Source organism: Pagrus pagrus, assembly GCF_965226575.1.
Source record: "Pagrus pagrus genome assembly, chromosome: 15".
NCBI lineage: Eukaryota > Metazoa > Chordata > Actinopteri > Spariformes > Sparidae > Pagrus > Pagrus pagrus.
The window spans coordinates 8724633-8745569 of NC_140199.1; the positions used below are offsets into that span (position 1 = coordinate 8724633).

At 44.3% G+C, this 20937-nt stretch overlaps 1 protein-coding gene across 5 annotated transcripts in view; it reads left to right on the forward strand.

Moving 5' to 3' along the window:
• Nucleotides 1-1189: 1189 nt before the first annotated feature.
• Nucleotides 1190-20937, forward strand: part of LOC311270112 (ankyrin-3-like) — a gene marked incomplete at its 3' end in the record, with an annotated part of 140545 nt that continues 120797 nt past the window's right edge. For 2 of the 5 annotated variants that reach the window (XM_084374802.1, XM_084374803.1), the window contains exon 1: nucleotides 1190-2017. In XM_084374802.1, coding sequence (XP_084230928.1) covers nucleotides 1949-2017 — 69 coding nt within the window. In that variant the 5' untranslated portion in view covers nucleotides 1190-1948. The remainder of the gene's footprint in view (nucleotides 2018-20937) is intronic. The other 3 variants (XM_084374795.1, XM_084374798.1, XM_084374791.1) reach the window with 2 other exon arrangements.

The window sequence follows — 20937 nt, forward strand, 5'->3', positions numbered from 1 at the left end:
GTTGATATATTTCCTGCTATTTATCAGATGATGTATATGCTGATAATGACATCTGCAACAAGATAATATTGGCCGATATACTGTATCAGCAAAAGCAAATATGAATCCAGGAGGATGTTGTGCAGCTTCGGGTGACATCAGGTAGTACTGGCCATAACTGATCGGGTCAAAAAAAGCCATGGTTTGGTCTCAGGAGGCCACAAGCCACAGTCTGGAAATCACTTTCTCAGGAATTTGACTGCTAGTCTTGAAAATGGAGCAAATTGTTGTCAAGTTTTATTTGTCCTAGCCTGCGGATGAACGTGATGCGGAGGCTTGCTCTAGCTAGCAAAGGGTGGGTGTAGGGTGTGTGATTTTTCTAGAAATGTCTGGAGATGCTGGTCTTAATCTCTCTGTTGGGAAGCCAGGGCCTTATTGACATCACACAGCATGGTGGTGATGGAGGGAGGGAGAAATGGTTAACAGCAATATACCCCCCAGAATAAAGAACCTGTTGTTTGGAGGGCGATCGCAACAAACCCTTCCTCTCTGTGCCTCTGCCTGCTCCTCATTTGTTTTTTCATTTGTTCTTTCATCCTCTCCATGCCTCCTCGGTTTGTCTGTTCCACTGATATCACATTGTTTTTCCACCCTCCCCATCTCCCACTGTCATTTTCTCTCTCCTGTCTGTCTCTCACCCCACCCCTCCTTCTGATCTCTCCCTCTGTGTCACCCAGGGCTTTTTGTTCCCATTTTTCTCCCCCCACCGTCTCTCCCCGATTCACTTGCTCCCCTCCTGCCCCATTAGCTAGATGTTTCATTGGTGGAGAGCTGTGGCTTGTTGGAGCTGTGAAGGCGTGGCTCTTCAAAGTCTCTGTCACACAGGCATTGTAATGATTATTGGTTGGATATTACCAAACCTTCCTCCTCTTCCTACACCTGTCTGTCTCTATTTCACACACACACCTCAACGAATGAACCCTGTCAGTCAGTCAGTCAGTCAGTCGGTGGCGGGTGCAGTTCAGTTCTGTTCCAGTTTCCAGTAAGCTGATCCTGCTGGCAGAGGCTAGTGGGGAGACTTCCTTTTCTGGAAGGACCTGATGCATCGTGTTAATGATCCTCCCTCTCTCTCTCTGTGTCTCTCTACTGGCCTGTCAGAGGAGTGAAGAGTCTCATTTCATATCACAACGTCTGTGCAGGGAGCAACAGCAGAAAGCACCCAGCCGGCAGAGTGAAGACACCGTGTGGATCACGCCCCCTTCTCCTGCTTCAGCCTTTGCGCTCTTTCTCTCTTCTACCAGTAACACCATTTCACACTCTTTTCTCTCATCCTCTCTCTGTCTCACCAACCAGCCTTTTCTCACTCTCTTTCTGCTTCTCTTGCTCTTCCTCTCTTCCATTTTTTTTGGTGTTCGTCTTTGCCTCTTTCTCTCTGAGAGTCTCCAGCCTCAGGTAGGCAGCACCACATCCAGCCAGGAATACACTTCTTTTTTTTTTTTCTTCCTTCCCTTCATCTTCCACATCCTCCTCCTCTTCATCTTCCTCCTCCTCTATCTCCCTACTCTCCTCCTGCCTCCACGCCCTGCCTCTGAGTGCGCCGGAGAGAGTCGCCAATTGCGCACGGCAAAGGCAGCAAGTGGGAGTGGACCTTCGGCGAGCGTGTGTGTGTGTGTTTGTGCGAGTGTGTGTTTGTGAACGTGGAGAGGAAGAGGAGTGGAAGAGGAGGTGGAGGAGGAGGAGGAGGGAGAGAGAGCATCAGCACAGTCCTCCCAGTCTCTCCTCTCTTCACGCGCACTCCCACTCTGCATGGAACAATCCTTCCTTCACTGCTTCCAAATGGACATTTCTGTGGCAACGTTTCGCCAGTGAAGACAGCAGCTGCTGCCGCTCCACTCCACAAGCTCCTACATGCTGGATTAAAACAAAAAAAAAGTGAGGAGAGGAGTGGAACAGGGGGAGATCTCTGAACATGAGTGAGGAGGCTAAGGAGAAAGCTGGCGGCGGGAAAGCAGCCCATCGCAAGAAGAAAGGCAAAAAGGTATGTGAGAGGAAGAGCTTTCTTTGTCTTGGATTGTCTCCCTGTGCTCAGTTGTTGCTTGAGGTGTGCGTACGGGGAAGTGAGAGGTTCTCGGATGAGCTGTGATTAATGGGTGAGGTTGATGAACCCGTTGGAAAGTGACTGAAGGTGTGTTTGATCATGTTTTAATTGCTTTCTAATGAATCTCTTTTGGTCGATCATTTGTTCTGATCAAATTCCGGATCCACGAGCACATTTCAGAGAGTGGGTTTGCATTATATAAGAGCGAGTTCATCGAAAGTGCAGGCTGTTCACCTGGTTTGTTTTTCTGTCAAGTGTTTTCACATTTTTTCCGTCTTCCACGAGCTCGCATGTGGCTCTGACGAGAGGGAGAAATATTTGTACAGCCTCACCTGAAATGCTGCCGAAGCCCATTGAAATGCCGCCTGTCACTCACCAGTTGTTATAATCCCCACGCAGCGACTGGTCGGTCTGGTTGTTTTGCTCTGGGTGATTGGTTGGGCGAGCGGTGGTATGTAAAGTGGAGAGAGAGAGAGAGAGAGAGAGAGAGAGAGAGAGAGAGAGAGAGAGACAGTGTGTATAATGGGAGGCATGGGGATGTCCTCAGGGGTTGGGGTGGGTGGGGGCAGCAGAAAGCACGCACCGCACAGGCATCTGTTGTACTGTCAAACTCCTCCACAGCTGTGTGTGTGTGTGTGTGTGTGTGTGTGTGTGTGTGTGTGTGTGTGTGTGTGAGACACATGCACCCTATGTAACGTATAGTTGTCCTGTTGTTTTCCCCATAATGGCGTTTAATTAAAGGTGTTTCTGTGGAGCCACAGGAACATGTTTTGACTTATGAAGAGGAATGTAGGTTTTGCGTGTGTGTGTGATTTTAAGGTTGTGGTCCACAGTTAAACACCTCCAGCATTTTCTGTTTGTGGCACAGGCACTATTAAAGCGCCTCTCCTGTGCCTCCCATGCTGTTGTGTCAGCCTATGATAAATGTGTTTTGGTGCTCAAAGCCACTGATCGTGCACAAACAGTGTCACAAAATACACACGGTCACACACATGCACACAAAGAGTATTTTCCAGATCATTCGGGGCTCGCATGGGGCTGAATCTACATCAGAGGTGTCCCTGGAGATCAGGGAGCTGTAGGACAGGGGGAAGACCAAAACAAAGCAAAACCACACAGTTACAGCAGCCACTATAAATTTTACAAGGCTGAGTGGATCTGTTATTGAGGAAAGGAAATTTATTCTTTAAATTATTTATAGCTATGTTGACGCGCCACCCTCAGTGGTAAAGCTGTCAGTCTGGAGACAAGATGTTCAAACTACCGACTACAGTAATGAAATGTTGACGCAAAGAGAAGTCGTTTAGTGGTGTGGGGGCCGTTGAAAACTAATAAATGTGAGCAAACCTTGTTTACCTCAAGAACAAACTGGATATATTTCGTAATGGCGACGTCTTTGAACTGACAGAACCAAATAGTTATTCAGGTTTGAATACTGTTGGAAACATTTGGGAGAATGTCAGTACACAACTCAACAAAATATCTAACAAAGGTCTTACTTATTACATCTTTAATGATGTGCACGCAACACGAACAGCTGATTTATTAGATCTCTAATGTTGCTAAGAATTTTTATTTCTGCGGCTCACGCACAATAAGAGTCAACATAGAAATATGTTAAATCCACTACAGGAGAGACTTGATGTTCTCAGAAATCAGGTGGACAGAATCTGAGCGTGCATTAGTATCTGCAGTGGCAATCGGCCAAAATGAGTTGGAAAATATCAGCATAGCGGATATTGGCAAAATCCAATATCTTACCACCATGACAAATTTGCAAGGCCGACATTATCAGCAATTTTAACACATCTTACGAGTTTTAATATATATAATATTGGCTAACATAACGTCATCAGATTGTAAACACTTACTGCAAGTATTGAGATCAGTATCAGCCTCAGGAACCCTGCATTTGTCAGACTCTTCTTCGTTACACCGAGACAATGAAGTTTAAATAATGTATTGAAGCAGAACGTTTAATATCAGAGGAGTCGGTTCTTCTTCTCCACATCGACTCCATTTCCCCACGGATTAAGATTGAGGAGGGTTGGGCAAAATTCACCAATAGGATTATCACTGAGGCCCAAAGTTCTCCGACGATGCGTTTCCCCTCGACAAGCCTCGGCCTGTTATCTCTCCCGCACCAGCTCCAGACCGCAGCCGTGAAACTGGAACCAGGGCGGCAAAATGATGCATATTAATGCTTTTTACATATGTATGTTGTTTGTTTGTTTGTTTGTCGTGTGTGTGCACGCGCAAATGTGTGTGTCCGTGTGTGCTTTACCCCGTGCGCATGTGCGCGCCAGATGACTATGCCAGATGTGTTAATGATTGTAGCCATGGCAACCGGTTTCTGTTCTGAGCGAAAGATGTCGAGGGGTGAGAGCAGGCAGGGGCGAGAGAGAGAGAGAGAGAGAGAGAGAGTGAAGAGGGGGTGGACTGGTGAACTTGGTGGCCAGAACAGAAATATATTTTTCATGAGGCAGCTGGTATGACAGTGTGTGTGTGTGTGTGTGTGTGTGTGTGTGTGTAGGTGGGGGGGGCTCAAGGATACAATCAAACATCTTTTGACTCAAGGTCCCAGACTTCTCCCGATTAAGACGAGGGTCGTAAATCAACACCAAACACAATATTGTGTTTCCCTTTTTGTGTACGTCGCTTATCAGTGTGTGACTGTGTGTGTGTGTGTGTGTGTGTGTGCAGTCGTGAGTGTTCGAGTTTGTGTAGCACTTTGATGTTTTGCCAAATGCTCTATGATCCCGCAGCGGCTTAATGATAAGAATTTGATGTAGTGATAGAGATAATGAGGTTTACATAACACGCAGACACACAAACACACGCGCTCGCTGTTTTTACAGGAATTCAGCTGCATTCGGTGCGAGCGCACAGAAGCTACGGTTGGGTCAAGCGTGCGTGTCCGTGTGTGCGTGCGAGTACATCCTCGTCACTGGACGTCTGGTTTCACTGTGCTCTTGACGCCGACGGGTGTTGGTGTGGTTAGTTTAGCTGCTTAAAAAGGACATAGAACAGTCTTCTTGCACAAAAGGAGACAGCAATAAGGGAGAAAATGTGCCTGCAAGATAAAAAGACCACAGGGGACTTGCATGGACGTATCGCACTTCCAGACTCCTAATAACTAAAACTAAGCTCAACAAAATTCAGCTGTGTGACTAACGGAAGAAAGGAAGTGTTTATATTATCAGGACAGCGAAGATACATTTTATTTACCCAGATCTAGAGACTTACGTAACTGTCATGTACAGTTATGTAAACTGTATCATATGTTTATATACAATAGCCTATACCCAACGAGGAGTAGAGGATTAATAGGGGATCTGTGCGCTTCTGATTTCAATTAATGGCAACGCTGACTTGGATGGCGGTCAAAAAGTTTTGTTTTTTTTCCCCAAATAAATATCCTCAGCAAACCAAACATATTGTTATATAAGAGGTGCTTACATAGCTTGAGAAACACCATCGTTTTAGCAGGTTTATATCCTCCCAAAATAAACCTACCCTTAACTTCAAGACGTGCTGTATGTTTACACTTCCAAAGGTTGTGTAAGGATTGTGTGAGGGACGGTGGTGTTTTCTGTCAGAAAAAACCTAAGCAGAGCTGTTATTGTCACACACGCTGATGGATGGGGACAGTTGAGAATAGTGGATTCACTGAAACACCTAAATTCTGCCACAAACAAGATCATATTTCTCCAGAGTGGGTGTATCCCGCTGCCACTCGTCGCAGTATATCTCACGGTCATAAAACCACTAAAGCAGCACAAGATTTCATTTACTTGTTGCTGTAGTTTTGCTTTCAGAGATAGAAAATGAACAAATAAAAAAATAAAAGGGATGGATGACTTTGGATCATTTTCCCCATGCTTCCACTTTTCACTGGACTGTGTACATCTCTCTTTTGTGTTGCCTCTGTTGTCTTGTTCCTAATGAGACAGCCAGGCAGCGAGGCTCCGGCAGCTCTGTTCTTTGTCTTGCTTGGAAAAACCCTGCCAGAGACAGAGAGCCCCGCGTCTGGAGGACTGGCGAAATAAGCCGTTCTGTGACAGTGCTTTCAAAGAGAAATGGCACATTACATCCCCAAGATAACAGCAGGGCACTGGTGAATGTGCTGATGGAAGATGTGAAGTGTGTGTGCGCATGGTTGTGTGAGGAGAGACTGCGAGAGAGAGAGAGAGAGAGAGAGAGAGAGAGAGAGAGAGAGAGAGCAAACGAAGTGCTGCTTTTGTTTTTCAGATTAGGCTAATGGACCTGGCACGGATCAAGTCCTCAAGAGGGGTAGGTTATGCTTTAAGGGCTGTTTGGGGAGACAGTATGTGGAGAAATGTGTGTGCTAATACAGGAAATACAGCATACTGCTGCAATTAATTGATTAGCTGAACCACAAAAAGTAATCACCAGCTTTTTGATAGTTGATTTATCATGTAAGTCAACATCAACGCCGAAGATTCCCTCGTTCCAGCATCATCAATGCCATTTTGTCCTGTTATGCCTCATTGTAAACCGAATATCAAAACCAGACCCTAGACCCCAGAGCTTGCGTTATTTCATAAATGATAAGTTGATGAATCAAGAATGTATTCTGCAGATTGATCAATAATTAAAATGCTCATTAGTTGTAGCACTACTGCTACATGAAGAACTAAATGTGTGCCACTATTCTTTTCAAACGTGTGTTGTGATTTTGCTTAAATGAAACATGATTAAACGTCAAAATGACACATTAAAAAAAAACTTTTCAAATGCCAAACCTGGTTAGTATTGAATGCAGAATTATATTTAACTCTACAGAACTTGTTCTCGGTGGATGCCAAGTTTTGTCTGCAAACTTTTGCAGCAGCACACACACATAAAACGGCAGAAAAATCCACCGAACCTCAGTATTGATATTGGTATCAGGCCAGAAAATCCTCTAACCTGTGATTCCCCGACACCTGACATTCCTTGTTTCTGCCGCACATCCTGGGTGCAGCACAGAAATGTGATGACTTATATAAAGCCGTACACGCACACATGCACATGTGCTGTATCAGAGTGTGGAGGTGTAAGTAAGTGCACATGTGTGCTCCCTCGGTAGCTCTATAAATGTATGCATGCATGTGTGTAGGTGGGTGCATTCCTGCCAGTTTCTGTGTGGATGTGTGTTTGGGGAGGTAGGCGTCGCAGAGCCAGGGCACAGCTGCACGCCCTGGGGAGAGGGCAGAGGGGTCAGCCTGTCAGAGCTCCATCACTCCCAGATTAACTATCCATGTTCTTCTCTCTCCACTGAGGGATGGAGGGAGAGAGGGACGAGGTGAAGAAGGAGACAGAGAGCCAGGGGAGAGAGGGATGCGGACGGGAGGAGAAGGAGGTGAAATAGAGAGGGGTGAAGAAGTAGTGAGGTGTGATTTGGGGAGTGACAGAGGAGTACATGGAAGGGAAGGGAAGGAGAAGGTGTGAAGGAGGAGTGTTTCTTTCTCTGTCACTCAGTAGCTCTGCCTTGATCTCTGAATTGCTGCAGGGGAGATTTAAGGGGCCAGGAGCTTCAGAAACCCCCTCCTAGCACACATTTCTGGTGTCGCAATTTCTTTAATCTTCGATCTGAAGTTCACGCCCACCACCAGGTGTGTGGATGTGAGAAAGTAAGCAGGGCCTGAACTTCTCCCTCTCACTTTCCTTTTCATTGTTTACACAATAATTGCGATCCCTTCAGGCATTTACGAACAAAGCACAGAAACAACAATTACAGTTTTTACATCCAAATTAGCATGCATATACAGGTTTTTTAAATACAGGTATATCTGCTAAAATAGATAATCCCCTTGTCTTCCAGTGTTTTTTCATCATCACAAATCAGTACCAGTATCACAAAACAGTAAACAGTATAAAGCAGCCGATCGTAAACTTCATCAGTCTACATCTAGAAGGCATTAAAGCTTCCTTTATAAAAGTCTTAATTAATAAAAGTCTGAATTAGACACACCATTTTTTCAAAAGCTGATGATGGAAGTAGCGAAGGGACTTCTCACTTCTTTCTCATCTCCGTTGTGAGTTGCACATGGGCAGTACCAAACAGGCGTTTGTGTACTGACATGGAAGCTACGGACAAGCGCTGCTTGAACAGAGGCAGATGTAAAAGTATTTCCACACCAGCATCACACCTTTTAAAGGGGTGAAAATTAACATGTCCATTTCTGGGTGTTGTGTTTCCGTCACAGCCGATCAGCGCTAGAGCCGATAAACAGCTGATTGTATCCATTAGCGTAAAACACAAAACCCAGATGTTAGTGGGTGTTTTCAGGCTTTTTGTCCATTGTGAAAGGGGTATATGAATTTATCGTTGTGCTGCCCCGCTCTCTGACAGTCAGCTTTGCACGACACCCTCTAGTGTGGCCTTTTGTAACAGCTATAATTATTTTTATACAAACTTTTCAAGCCCTTATGAGCCTTGCAGGACTGTTAGCTCACTGCCTGACTGGTTCCCTTGCTGACTGACCAGTTATTTGACTGATTTGCTGATGGCTCGCTGGTTTAATCACAAGCCAGCTTTCTGGATGCAAACCTGAGGCAGCTGTTACTGTCAGACTACGATGTGAATTTATACGCTCGAGGAGGCTTTAGTATGAATACACATACAGTACTCTCAAACAGAAGCACGCAATCACACAGAGACCAGAGATTGAAATAGAGCGGCCTCGGCTAACTAACAAGGCTGTTGAACCAGACCTAATCAACAAAGAAGGCCTAACAAGTGCTTGTCGCTCTTCACTCTATCCGTCCATGCCTCCTCCTTCATCAACAAAAGCAAGCAATTTGAAGAAATGCCTCGGTGAGTTTTTTTATGTTCTGTCGGCGAGAATGAATCGATAGCGGTGAGAGCTCAGCGCAATTTAAAATGAGTTTCTCTCCCTGTAAGAAACAGCTAGAGCCGGTGTTGGACTCTTATCAGGAGGCGGGTGTCTAATAAACACATGTGAAACCCCGTATGTAATTAAAAAAGAGGCCAGTCTGAAAATTAAACTTCAGGAGTGCAGAATAATATTCCGTGCATGGGCTTTTTTAATCAATATACAGCGGGTTCATGTGAATGAAATTGCTGAATCACGACCAAATTTGAATGCGAAAAAGGCCAAACATTTTCAACCTGTGCTGCTTGGTGGCCCAGACTGTTGCTTTGAGACGTCTACAATGTAATAATGCGTGCCTTCATATCCACTCGACTGGTATTTTCTCTGCTGGCAGTCGCTGCTGCCTGATTCCCGCAGCCTCTTCCGTTTCCCACAGCTCCGTCCGGAAGGCTCTTTACATCTCGCTCCGTTGTGCTCTTTCCATTCCCCTTCTCCTCTTTTCCTCTTGTCTTCAAAAGGACTCCACAGTGCGAGTCAGTAATGGAAGAAAAGGGAGGGAGTCAAATAGAGAGTTCCACTGTCAGATTTAGAAACCCCGTTTTTTTTTCTTTATCGAGTTCGGGATCCTCCTTAAGCCTCTCCTGGTTCGGCGTCGCCATGGCAACTGTTAAATGCAACAGAGCTCGGGATGACAAAAGCTTTTGTTCTGTACAGAAAGCAATAACAGTGGTTTATGCTCACTGTGTTGTCTGCCGACCTTGTTGTGACCGCAGCGTTGTCTCACCTTGTTTCTCGATTGTTTAACATCAGTGCTTTTACTACGGCTCGTGCGCATGTATGAAAGCGGCCAAAATCAACACAAAGCAGAAGGCTTAAAAATCGCCGGTTTATTTATAGCGCTTACTTTAATGAACTGAGTCACAGATGCTCCGGCTGTTAATTGTTCTTCACGAAAAATTAGCACCACAGATGCAGGGAACATAACATCCACGTGTAAGAGCTGACAAAAGATCACACTATTCCCACACTTAGTCCCACGTGAAAGACGTCTCCTCACGTGATGCAAATTCCTCTTCATCATGTTTGATGTGCAGGCTGATTGTATTTATTCACAATAAAATGCACACAGCAAATGGTGGTGGGTGGAAACAGTCTAGATGTCAGTCTCAGATTTCAGAGCAGTGGCCCCACGAGGACCTGAATGGTCCAATGTTTGAAGAAAACCCAATGTTTTCCTTGAATTAAAAGAACTTAATACAACAAAATGAAATAAGGAAAATGGTTCTTCTTCCCTCATTGTCCCCTTTGGTTCACAGGTGTTGTTTATTTGAGTCGGATGATGTATTGTGAGATCAGGAATTCATCCACAGTGGAGCCAAGCCAGATGGCTCACCCCTGCTTCCTCCACGGGATAAAGAGTTGAAGCTTGTTAGTGAAGAAAAAAAGGTAAATGAAATGAAAGATGAACTGTGTAATCCCCGGCAGAGGAGATAGGTGCAGTCTCTCTTAAAAAAAGGTCACATGTTAAGACCCCTCTGCTGGCTCCCAGCTTGAAGACGCACTTAACAGCAGGATCTGGCTTCCTCTGAAACCCAGATTGTCTGGAGATTGCTGCCGACTGAGGCAATGTTTTGAAATGTAGAGTAAGTTGCCAGTTAAGCACTATTCATGCCAAACTGTTACCGGAAAACCAGGTGAGGGGGACATCCTGGAGACATGCTCTGCCAAGCAGTATTTTTTTGAGTGCAATTCCTTAATGCTTTTCATGACCATAGTTAGTTTTCAGACCAATGCAGGCTCCTAGAAATTACCTTTACTTTGTACAAATGCTTGCTTATTGATGGACATGTATTTGCTGCCTAGATTATGTTCGTTGGGAACATTTTACCATGGAGTAAAGTGCTTTGTCTTTGTGCTGCATGGGCAGCTCTCTAGATGCAAGATCCGACATGCAGGGTTTGGTTAGGTTTCGGCAACAAATGCATTTGGATTAATACTAAGAAAACATCAGTCACTTGTCACCCTTACTTTCACCAAGAGCTGCAAGTTGAACTAGACCATCTTGTGAAGGAATCGCACCAGCTGTATGTTGACGTTCCAACCCATGAGTATTCATTACTACTTGAAACATGATATCAACTACAAGCCGGTAAAGTTTCATGACTGCATCAAAATAAATGAGGTGTACAGTGGGGCACCAGTGGCCCCTCTCATACTTCCTACCCCCTATTTCCAACAGTGTTGTTTGGACCCTATACCCATCTTTAAATTCACCCTGTGGCTCTTTCACCTCGACAAGATTGGTCTAACCCTACTCACCTTGACATAATGCATTCCCGAGCCCCTTACCCTAACTTCAACCATCACAACTAAATGCCTAACCTGATTTCTTACCCTAAGTCTAACCTAAACCTAATTCTAACCATCACTGTCTTAACCCTAAGACGGCCCTTTATACAAGTGAGGACCAGGTGTTGTACTGAAAGAGCGTAAATTTTAGGAAATCTTGTTGATCATCTGACTGATCCAGTCAGTATCAAAATTCCCGCGCTGTTCGCCTCACTTGCAATCAGGGATATATTTTTTAAAAAGACCTTACAAAGATGAAGGTACAAAGACCCTCGTCGGGTTATTTCATTGTGTTGTTTAAAAAACATAAAACTTTCCATGAATAGTGGGCTGTCCATCAGCCCTCAGCTTCAGGTGTTCCACAATGTTACACTTCCCTTATTCATGGGTTTATGGCTTTTCCCAGACTCTCTGGTGGCTTTCCACAGGGGCAACCCTGCCAGTGGGGCTCTTGAAACAGCACCACGAAGAAGTGCGGGGGTGGAGGGAAGTAGGCCACCTGGGAGGACCAAGTTAAATGCTCCCCTTTTTAGATTTCAGTTCAGGGATGACGGCGCTGTAATGTGAGCCCTAAGGCAACATCACCTGGGCCAGATGGTTGAGTAGCATCGGAGAAGACGAGGATTGGAAGTATTGAGTAGGTAAGTAGGAGGCAAGGCAGAGGATGATGATGATGGATGAGAGACAGGGGAAGACTGGGAGAATCATGTCTTTAAAAGAGAGCGAAGCGTAGAGGCTCACGACAGGTGAAACCACAGGGGATTGCGAGATGTTAAGCACAGAAAGAGAGTGGGAGGAGAGCAGTTGTAGGAGAAGTGGATGAGTATAAGAATGTATGCAGGTGAATGCTCACATGTACACCCTTAGATAAACCCCCGCAGGCATGCAGGAGATCCACATTTCCAGGAGCTTCAGTGAGAGCGATGGGACCAGTACAGCGTTCTCTCAGTGCAACGCAACTCTGGAAATCATCTCAGTGCCGCTGTAGTCAAACTGTGACATTTGTCAGGTTTCGGTGGAAGAACAAAAATGTTCACCTCGTCGCTTCCTCTCGCCTTTACTCTCGCAGCCACAGAGTGGCGGAGCCAGACGGATGGGATTAGCTTGATATTGATATCGATAACTCAATTTCTGTTTCAGACAGACCGATGTGGGTTTTTATACGATGATATTCCTTTCTCCTTGGGGATGGAGCAAAAGTTGCCTGTCTGCTTGCTGTTTCTCTTGTCCTCCATTTGCCCTGCGACATTTTGAACTCGTTCTAAGACGGTTTCTTTGTCTAATGCTGCTATAAGCAAACTTGAATTATTCATGATCGGACAATCTAAGTCTTTATTACCATGTTGAAAAAACCTCACCGCACCTCTCACCACATCCTCTCGTCTCTCTACCATCCGTTCCCCACATCATTGACTTTAATGAGTAGCCGGCAGTGGCTGTATGCGTCATCTTCCAAAACACCTGCTTCACTCAACAACACACATCCCGATATGTTGCTTCTCCATTTATGATCTCCGCCGTACAAACAGCAGTGATGTAATGGCCCATTAAATGAAAAAGCTCTTGGAACAGCTTTCACCGTCCTGTTTCAGATTCCTGATGATATGCAACTATCTCTTCCCCAAGCCATCGGCATTATTTTGTGTCTCCATTAGGCTGAACACAGAAAAAAAAAGTGTTGTCGCTGGCATGTTTTTGTTGTGTTTGTCAGACAACAGCATGAGCGTCAGATAGTGATTTGATTGAAGGCGATAAAAGCTTCCTGCTAACCGGCAAACAGTAATTCCCGAGCAGCTGCGATGAAAACCTTGACAGAAAGTTGGCTTCAAATCGCGGCTACTGCTACGTGGGAGTGCTCAACAATGTCTGCGAAGGTTGACAATCATATCAAGATTTTTGAAAAGCTCTGTTTTCTCTGTCGACACTGCGTGACACGGGCATTTTCTTTTGTTACGCTGAAGAATGATTTGTATAAGCTCCATTTTCTGACTTTGAAAAGCTCAAGGTTGGACGCTTGATGAAAAAAGGAGTGGAAATTGTAAAGGTGATCATTGATCACGGTCCCAGTGTCGAGTGCCTTCTAGCCAGATTTACCTTCACTGTTCTTGAACTGTGTTTACTGCGCTTGCAATAAGCTGAAGCGTGAAAGTAGCATTGCCTGAGGCTTGTATGAGGCATGTGGGAGTTGTTCAGGGATTTTTTTTTTTTTTACAATATTTATGTTATTTGTTTCCATTTGGTTTTGCCTGTATGTTGTGTGTGCATGTGTGTGTATAGTGTGGAATGCCCCAGTGATTTTGCAGAAGGCTGGTGTGTGTGTGTGTGTGTGTGTGTGTTTGTGGGTTGGTCACAGGGTTTTTCCTGCCCTGTGGTCAGTGACAGTACACACATAATGTGACAACCTCCAGCTGTGAGGGTGTGAGTCCGCTAATGAGATACCCTCTGGACCTTTGTGTGTGTGTGTGTGTGTGTGTGTGTGTGTGTTTGTTAATGGAACAACCTGGACAACTTTCAAGAGGTGATACAGAGATCTGTCATCAGCTGCAGATACATACTGAGCGACTAGTTTCATTAAAATGGGCTTTGCTTGTTTTTTCAATGGAGTAACATTAAGCAAAGTGGTGATTAAAGCTAAAGGGCAAACTCAGTGTTTATTGCATGTTGCACTTAGGGCTCAACTTTGATACTTTTATGGCACTGACTGTAGTATCAAAATTCAGTGAAATTGAGTTTATCTCATCAGTGTCAGAGAGCCAATAAGCATGCAGCATGCTTGTTGTGCCAAGATCTAATAGTGCTGGTGATTGGCTGTCTCGAGGCATGCAAGAAAGACACTAGGTTGGGCCCAGGTAAGCAAACATATCCAGTATGATAACCAGCAATAGTCATAGGATGATATACTGTACCGCTGCAACGCTAAATGCACGTAAGGTGAGGAAATAGTTTTAACACATCAGAAAGTATGCTCATTTATTTTCTTGCCAAGAATTAAATGACAAGATTGATTCCACTCTCATGTCTGTCTGTCTAAATATGAAGCTAACGCCAGCTGCTAGTTAGCTTAGGTTAGCACAAAGATTGGAGACGGGGGAAACAGCCGGCCTGGCTCTGTCCAAAGGCAAGAAAATATGCCTTTCAGCGGCAGAGAATCCAGGAAGTTATTGGTCCCAGTCAAGAAATCTTTCACTACATAATCTGTCCACTGAATATTTTTATTTTTCCTGTTTCTATGCAGCTTTCTATCGCTGTTTGGTTAGGTTTAGGAAAACATGGTTTGGCTTCAAATAGACCATTTCACAACGTTAAACAGGTGATTGAAAGGATAACTTCTCCCACGACCGGTCTTCTTCCCTGAGTCTATGAGTTTATAAGCTATGACATTACAAAGTTGTGATTGGCCAGTTTCAATGAGGGTCCTGGGGCAACATTCATTATGATGTTCCAGATATGATGTTTCCCACTGTTTCCATGCTTTATGATAAGCTAAGTTAGCCATCTGCTGGTGGTAGCTTCATTACCTGTTTTTTCTTTTTTAAATCCAACACTCTTATGTTATCACGCAGTTAAAATAATCTCTACACATCCAGTCTATGCAGGGGGAGTGAGAATGAATTGCTCCTGGCTCTGGGTGATTTGATGTGATTAATATGAGTAGGTAGAAAATGAAGGGAGGGAGGGGGCATGTGGGCAGTGTGGTGGTAGGATACAGCGGAGAGGATGTGAGGATGATGTGATGTTGTCTAGGAGGCAGCTGGGGAAAGAGGGCGCAGAGGGAGGAGAGAGGAAGCATGAGTCTTCACCCACTTGTGTCATGAATAAATCACCGATGAGAATTCCTTGCTGTCTAGCCCAGCACGGACCAGTATTGCTTTCATAGTTATAGCTCATCCCAGATGGCCTAGTTTACCCACAGAGAATAAGCCAAGCCATAATTTACCAGCTGGGAACTCTTTATGATTGCTTCATCCATCATCAATTACCCGGCACAAGTGAAGGCAAACATTTAAGGTGTACAGGGGAGACTCAACAATGTGGACGTCCCCGGTATTAAATAGTCCGTGCTGTAACAAAAGGAAAACAATGTCAGAAGTACGATAGATGAATCTGAACAATATAGAGGGACGAATTACGGTACGTGTACCTGAATCCTCCAACACTGAACTAAAATCCTGTCTAAAAATCACTGCCCTCTTAAATACAGTCGCAGAGGAGAGTGTTACATAAAAGCGAGTGGGAAGACAAGATCAGCGCCAAAAAAATAAATAAAAAAATGGAGTCAAAAATTACTAAATGATGTGGTCTTGTCAGCTCTGTACGGTACCGCACACCCATGTAGACAGTAATGGAGTTGTAGGGGAACAAAGAGAAACCCATTTCCTCCCTCAGTGTGCCATTAAACAATGGAGACATCCTCTTCGCTGGCCAGGACAGAGAGGGATTGAGGGGTTCTGGAAAGACCTATGTTTCACTATGGCTGTGATTGATAATGTTATTCGTCATGGCCGCTTGTGTGTGTCTGTGTGTGTGTGCGCTTGTGTGTTTCCTTATTACAGAGGCATGTAATTGACACAGAAACAAAGACAGAGACAGGACAGACAATAGCACAATTGAGAGCTAAAGATAAAATATCGTTTTATTGGGTTTTTTTTGCAGAACAAAACATCCGTCACTAGTAATTATCACCATACAGGACTTTAGCCTCAAACCCCTCGAGTCCTCTGGAACATATGATTGTGTATTGATCAGTGACCACAGTTCAACAAGCACCAGGAGATTTATTCGTCTTTCTGCTGTAAAGGTAACATGAGTAGAGTTTTATTTCTTCTGTTGTAGTGGACAAAAACCATCTTTTTTTCAAACATGCTTCTTAAAGAGATTCTGATTTGCACATAATTTGCTAAAATATTTACAGTCAGTGACATTAAGCAAGACTTCTGTTACCTTCAAAGATATTATAGAAATAAACATTTTATTCCATATCCATGAAAATAAATGCAATTTCATTGTAATTCAGTGTTGCAACACTTTACTCAGAAGGAGGACGTGGACGAAGTGTTTTGTGATTTTTGTTTGTAATTGCAAATTGTTGTTTGCAGACAGTGTTGAATGTCCTAATTCTTCAGTATAAATTACCGAATGTGTTATTTAGGCTGATAAATACCGGCCTAATTTGGTGGGATTTCCTGTTGTGTTGTCAGCCAGATAGCAGGCTTGTGCGTGGGCTCTTGGATTTGGAGGAAGATCACCTTTTGTCTGCAAGTAAAGCAACATTAGCGCTGACTCTGAAATAAAAAGAAGATTTAGAGATTTTGAGCTATCACAGACAAAAGTTGAGTATTGCAGAGGAACACAATCTTTAGCCATCAGTAGAGGTGTACAGTGTTAAGCAGCATCTTAAATGATGGTCAGCTTAACGATGAATATTGATTAAATATTTGTAATATGTGAGATATGTTTTAGAAAAGTGTTTGAACCACTGACTTGATCTATGTTCGATGCAGAATCAGAGTAGGCCACATTAGGAGTTCTTTCTCGGATGGATTTATGTTTCACTTTACATTGTAGTCCAAACGTCTACAAGCCGTCAATCGTACCATTTGACCTTCCTCAAAGTTGATATCGTACAGCGTGACACTGATTGCAACCGACCCATCTCACTGAGTGTGGCACGCAATGATCTTATAACACCTATTGTCCGTCGGTGCCTTTACTCGTCAGCGCTCCGTCACCAACTTGACATGAAGTTTAAGGCAACCTCCTGAGCGTCTGACTACTGAGGCGTCTCCAGGGTTTCCCTTATGCCCTACTTCAGTCGTCCAGATGGCAAAAAATGTTTAAAAATGTATTACTTACCCAAAGAAGCATGTCCAGAAAGACATTTCAAGCTGCATATTTTAATTATCCACATATCATCTATCCTGTGATCGCAGAGAAGTGCCGCCCTCCACATTACTATCTGCCACAGGGCTGCTCTGCTGGAATTTTAACTTAATCAGGTATTTCGTTCTCAATCTGGTTTTAAATTCAATCACATCAACACAGAGGTAGTTTTCTGATTATCATCATTGTAATGACGGCCCTGCACCCAGGCCTCTGTGTGCCCTAAATATTCCAATATGTTTCCGAGAAAATTATTTCCGAGCTGAAACTGGCAGCTAATGTCTGCGCTGCCAGCATAGTCACAGTTTGAATCGGATAAAGACAGCATTAGTATTGACCCTACATGGGCCCGTGACTGGGTAATGTGCTGAGAGCTGAAGAGATGTGGCTGACAGTGTGGTAGAAGGAGGCAAATTAAGTTAACGTGACTCCTGCCCTGCTTTTGAAATCAGCGCCTGACTTGGTTTATAATGTTTAACTGTTTGGGTCTGATAAATCACGGCAAAAAAACAAGAAAAAGTGCCAGAGGCCTCCGAGGCCAGGACCAAGAGTTACCCTTTTTGGTGGCTCGTCTCCGAACTTTGTAGTTAGATTAGCCTACCGCGGAGTGTTTCATATGAAAATCTGAGGGGATTTTCTCCAGTGTCACCGGGGATGAGATTGGAAAGGAGGACTGATCTACGCTCTACAGCGAGGCTTTACCTTATTATTCCATCTATAATACCAGCTAATTGGAGCTGTCAGGCTGCTGATAATCTGTGTTAGAGTGCGCCATTCAAAAAGGCACCGCACAACCTCAACATTTCTAAGAGAAGATGATTAGAGAGCGAGTGTGTGCGAGTGCCAGAGGCAGAAAGAATAAAAATGCAGCTAGTGAGCGAGAAAAGGCCAAACCCAACAGCGGTTTGTCTGACAGAAAATGTAATGAAATAGATTGGTAATTCGAGAAGTCTTTGAACACTTCTGAAGGCTTCGATTTTTCTGCAGGAAGGAAAAAAAACAAGCGTTGTGATGACAGCACGAGGCTCCGAGGCCCAGACAGTAGCGTATTCTTGTGATGTTGTTGATGTCTTCGAGTAGAAAACATTGTTTGAACAACAAAAGTCCCACGTGATGAGTAACTTTGTGACACCGTACCAACTTCCTGCTGTCAATTTACCCGTCCGTCCATCTTCATCTGCCCCTCAAACAAAACCTTCCACCTCCAGGCGTTCACACTCTCCAGCTCAGTGCAATAAAACCTTATCCACTATGTGACCTCCTTTTCTCCTCACACTCGCCGCCTCCCACCGCACCGCTCTCTTTCTCTCTCACTGTCTTCGTCTTTCTTTTTTCCTCCTTCCTCGGCTTCCTCCCTCACTGTCAGCCTGCTCGTTTTTCTCGCAGCTGCCTCAGAGTGACGGCGAGGAACTGTGAAAACCTGAAGGAGGGTAGAATCTTTGACTAAGAAGCCCAGTAACACGCACGCACTCGCTCGCACAGACACACACTGTCTCGACATCAAAGCTCCCGTCATTCTCTGCCTACTGACAAGCCAGATCACTGGGCAGCTATGATGGAGAGAGGGTGGTAGAAGACGAGGTGAGGGAGAAAGAGGTCGGAGACTGAATGTAAAACAGACAAATCGCTGTTGTTGTCGAAATGCTCTTATCTTTGTGCGTCTGGGCACCGCTACGTGTGTATGTGCCTGCCTCTGCTTCACAAAGCTGTACTGGAAATTCGTGTTATACGGAGTTCGATGTCTATTTCCTGTCTTGGCACAGCCAGCAGCCACTCAGACCAGCATGTGGCATCTGGAACCTGCCTGCAAGCACTCTCTAACAAGGCCCCCAGGGTGTGTGTGATTGAGTTCGTACGTGTGCGTTACTGTAGGTATATGACGGAGAAAATGTCCGTCTATTGTGCATTTTGACTCTTTGGTTCTGAAGTCACAGCGTTGGATACAGGTCAGATGAAGAGGATGGTGTTTCCTGCAGTTGGCGAGGAAAGACCTCTCTCCTTTATCCCTCTCTCTTGCTCGCTCTCTCTCTCTCCGTCTGTGCCCCTGTCTCAGTGGCTCACCTCGTCTGTCTGGGTCAGCCAGTGATACTTTATCATCTCTTGCCAAAATGTCTGTCAGGGTCTGCAACAGCAACAGCGTGAAACAAAGATTAAAGACGAACAAATCAACTGTACGTAGGCCAATAATCTTTTTAAGACAATTTTATATCATTTATATAATGATGATATACTGTAATAGCTTAATAATACAATAATAATACTTCCCCGTCGCTCTCGGTTGCCTTTAAGCTTGCGGACTGTTTGTTTAAGTCGTTTAATGCTGCTGGACTGTGGATTTCTTTGCGAAGGTCTCGGGTCAGATTCTCTGCTACCGTCCAAAGGATGTGACTTTATAAACGTTCTCAAGTGCCTCGTCTCAGTGCCTCTCTCCGCTCCGCTGACGGAGAGCAGCAGTAGCTAACGTTAGTTTAGAAATGGAGTCCGCTAACATAAACCAACAACCGGCGTCCGGCACAACACAGAAGCTCAGACACTGGATTTGGAATGTTAAAAAATGTTAAAATAATTAATGTAAATCAAATAAAACCACACAACCAAAACAATAAATAATATGTGAGCAAACGCTAAGGTGCTACACCCTTTAATAGCTAATTATTCTGGCATCATGTAAGCTAAAATGTTGTCGTCATCCTTATGTAAACAAACATGCATGTTAACACAAAAGGTCAGAAAAAATGATAAAGGTCATATACTGTACACACATTGCTCAAATAAATTAAGTGCGACTGTCCCAGCTGTCTGCTTTACGTCAAGATTTAATATAGACACATCCGATCAGTATGGCCAGCTGTTTGCTAAAAATAGATTTAAACCTGCACATTTTTAATCTAATGCGTTGTCATTTCAGCCAGGGTCAGTGTCGGTTGTTGCAGAGCAGCCACTGTTTGCATGTGCTTGACAGCGAAAGCCATTTCCCACTTTTGTGACTGCAAAGTTTAACAAACACTGTCTTAGTGTGTTTATAACAGTTTACAGATGCTCTTCGTGGAAGCATAACAGTTTCTTTATGGGAACTACAACAGTTATAATAAGCACACAGTCATCACCAGACTGTGTCTGCATCCTTGTTTTGGAACTGAAGGAAAATTAAAAATGAAAAAAATCACATTTATTTTCTCAGCCGAGGCCAAAATGTGCTTAAACAGACAATAATATGAACCATCCTTTTAAGGGGAATCTGTGTAGGCTTAAAATGGATTAAAAATGACTGGCAGCACAGCCCTAAAGTAGTTAAATATGCCAGACGCAGTTGTGTCTGACATATTTTTTATCCGGCTGTAGGCTTGTTGGAAAGACAGCAGGCATCAGGTGTGCACTGAGAACGGCGTATCCTGAATTTGTGGCATCCAAACAACACTCTGATTCCAGGGGGTTTGAAAACATCTGGACTGGAGTCTGTGATATGCCAGTAGCAGGACGCATGTTTTTCTCTCCTCCTCTTGTAATGGTCTATTCGCGGCTCTTGTGAGCCTGAACGTTCCTGTCCTTGTTTCCATGGAGACCAAAAGAGGTGTGGAGAATCGTGAAGCCCTTCTGTGGTCACCGGCTTTGTCATGCGTGCTGCCAGCCAGCCGCCACTTACCTTGAATAGCCCTTCACAGCCGGACGCTTTGCAAAGGCGCAATTTCTTGACATTGCTAATTAGAAAGAACAGGTGATTGTACTAATTCTCAACCACATCCAGTGCTTATGCTTTAACTCATGCAAATGAACGCTGTCACAATTTGT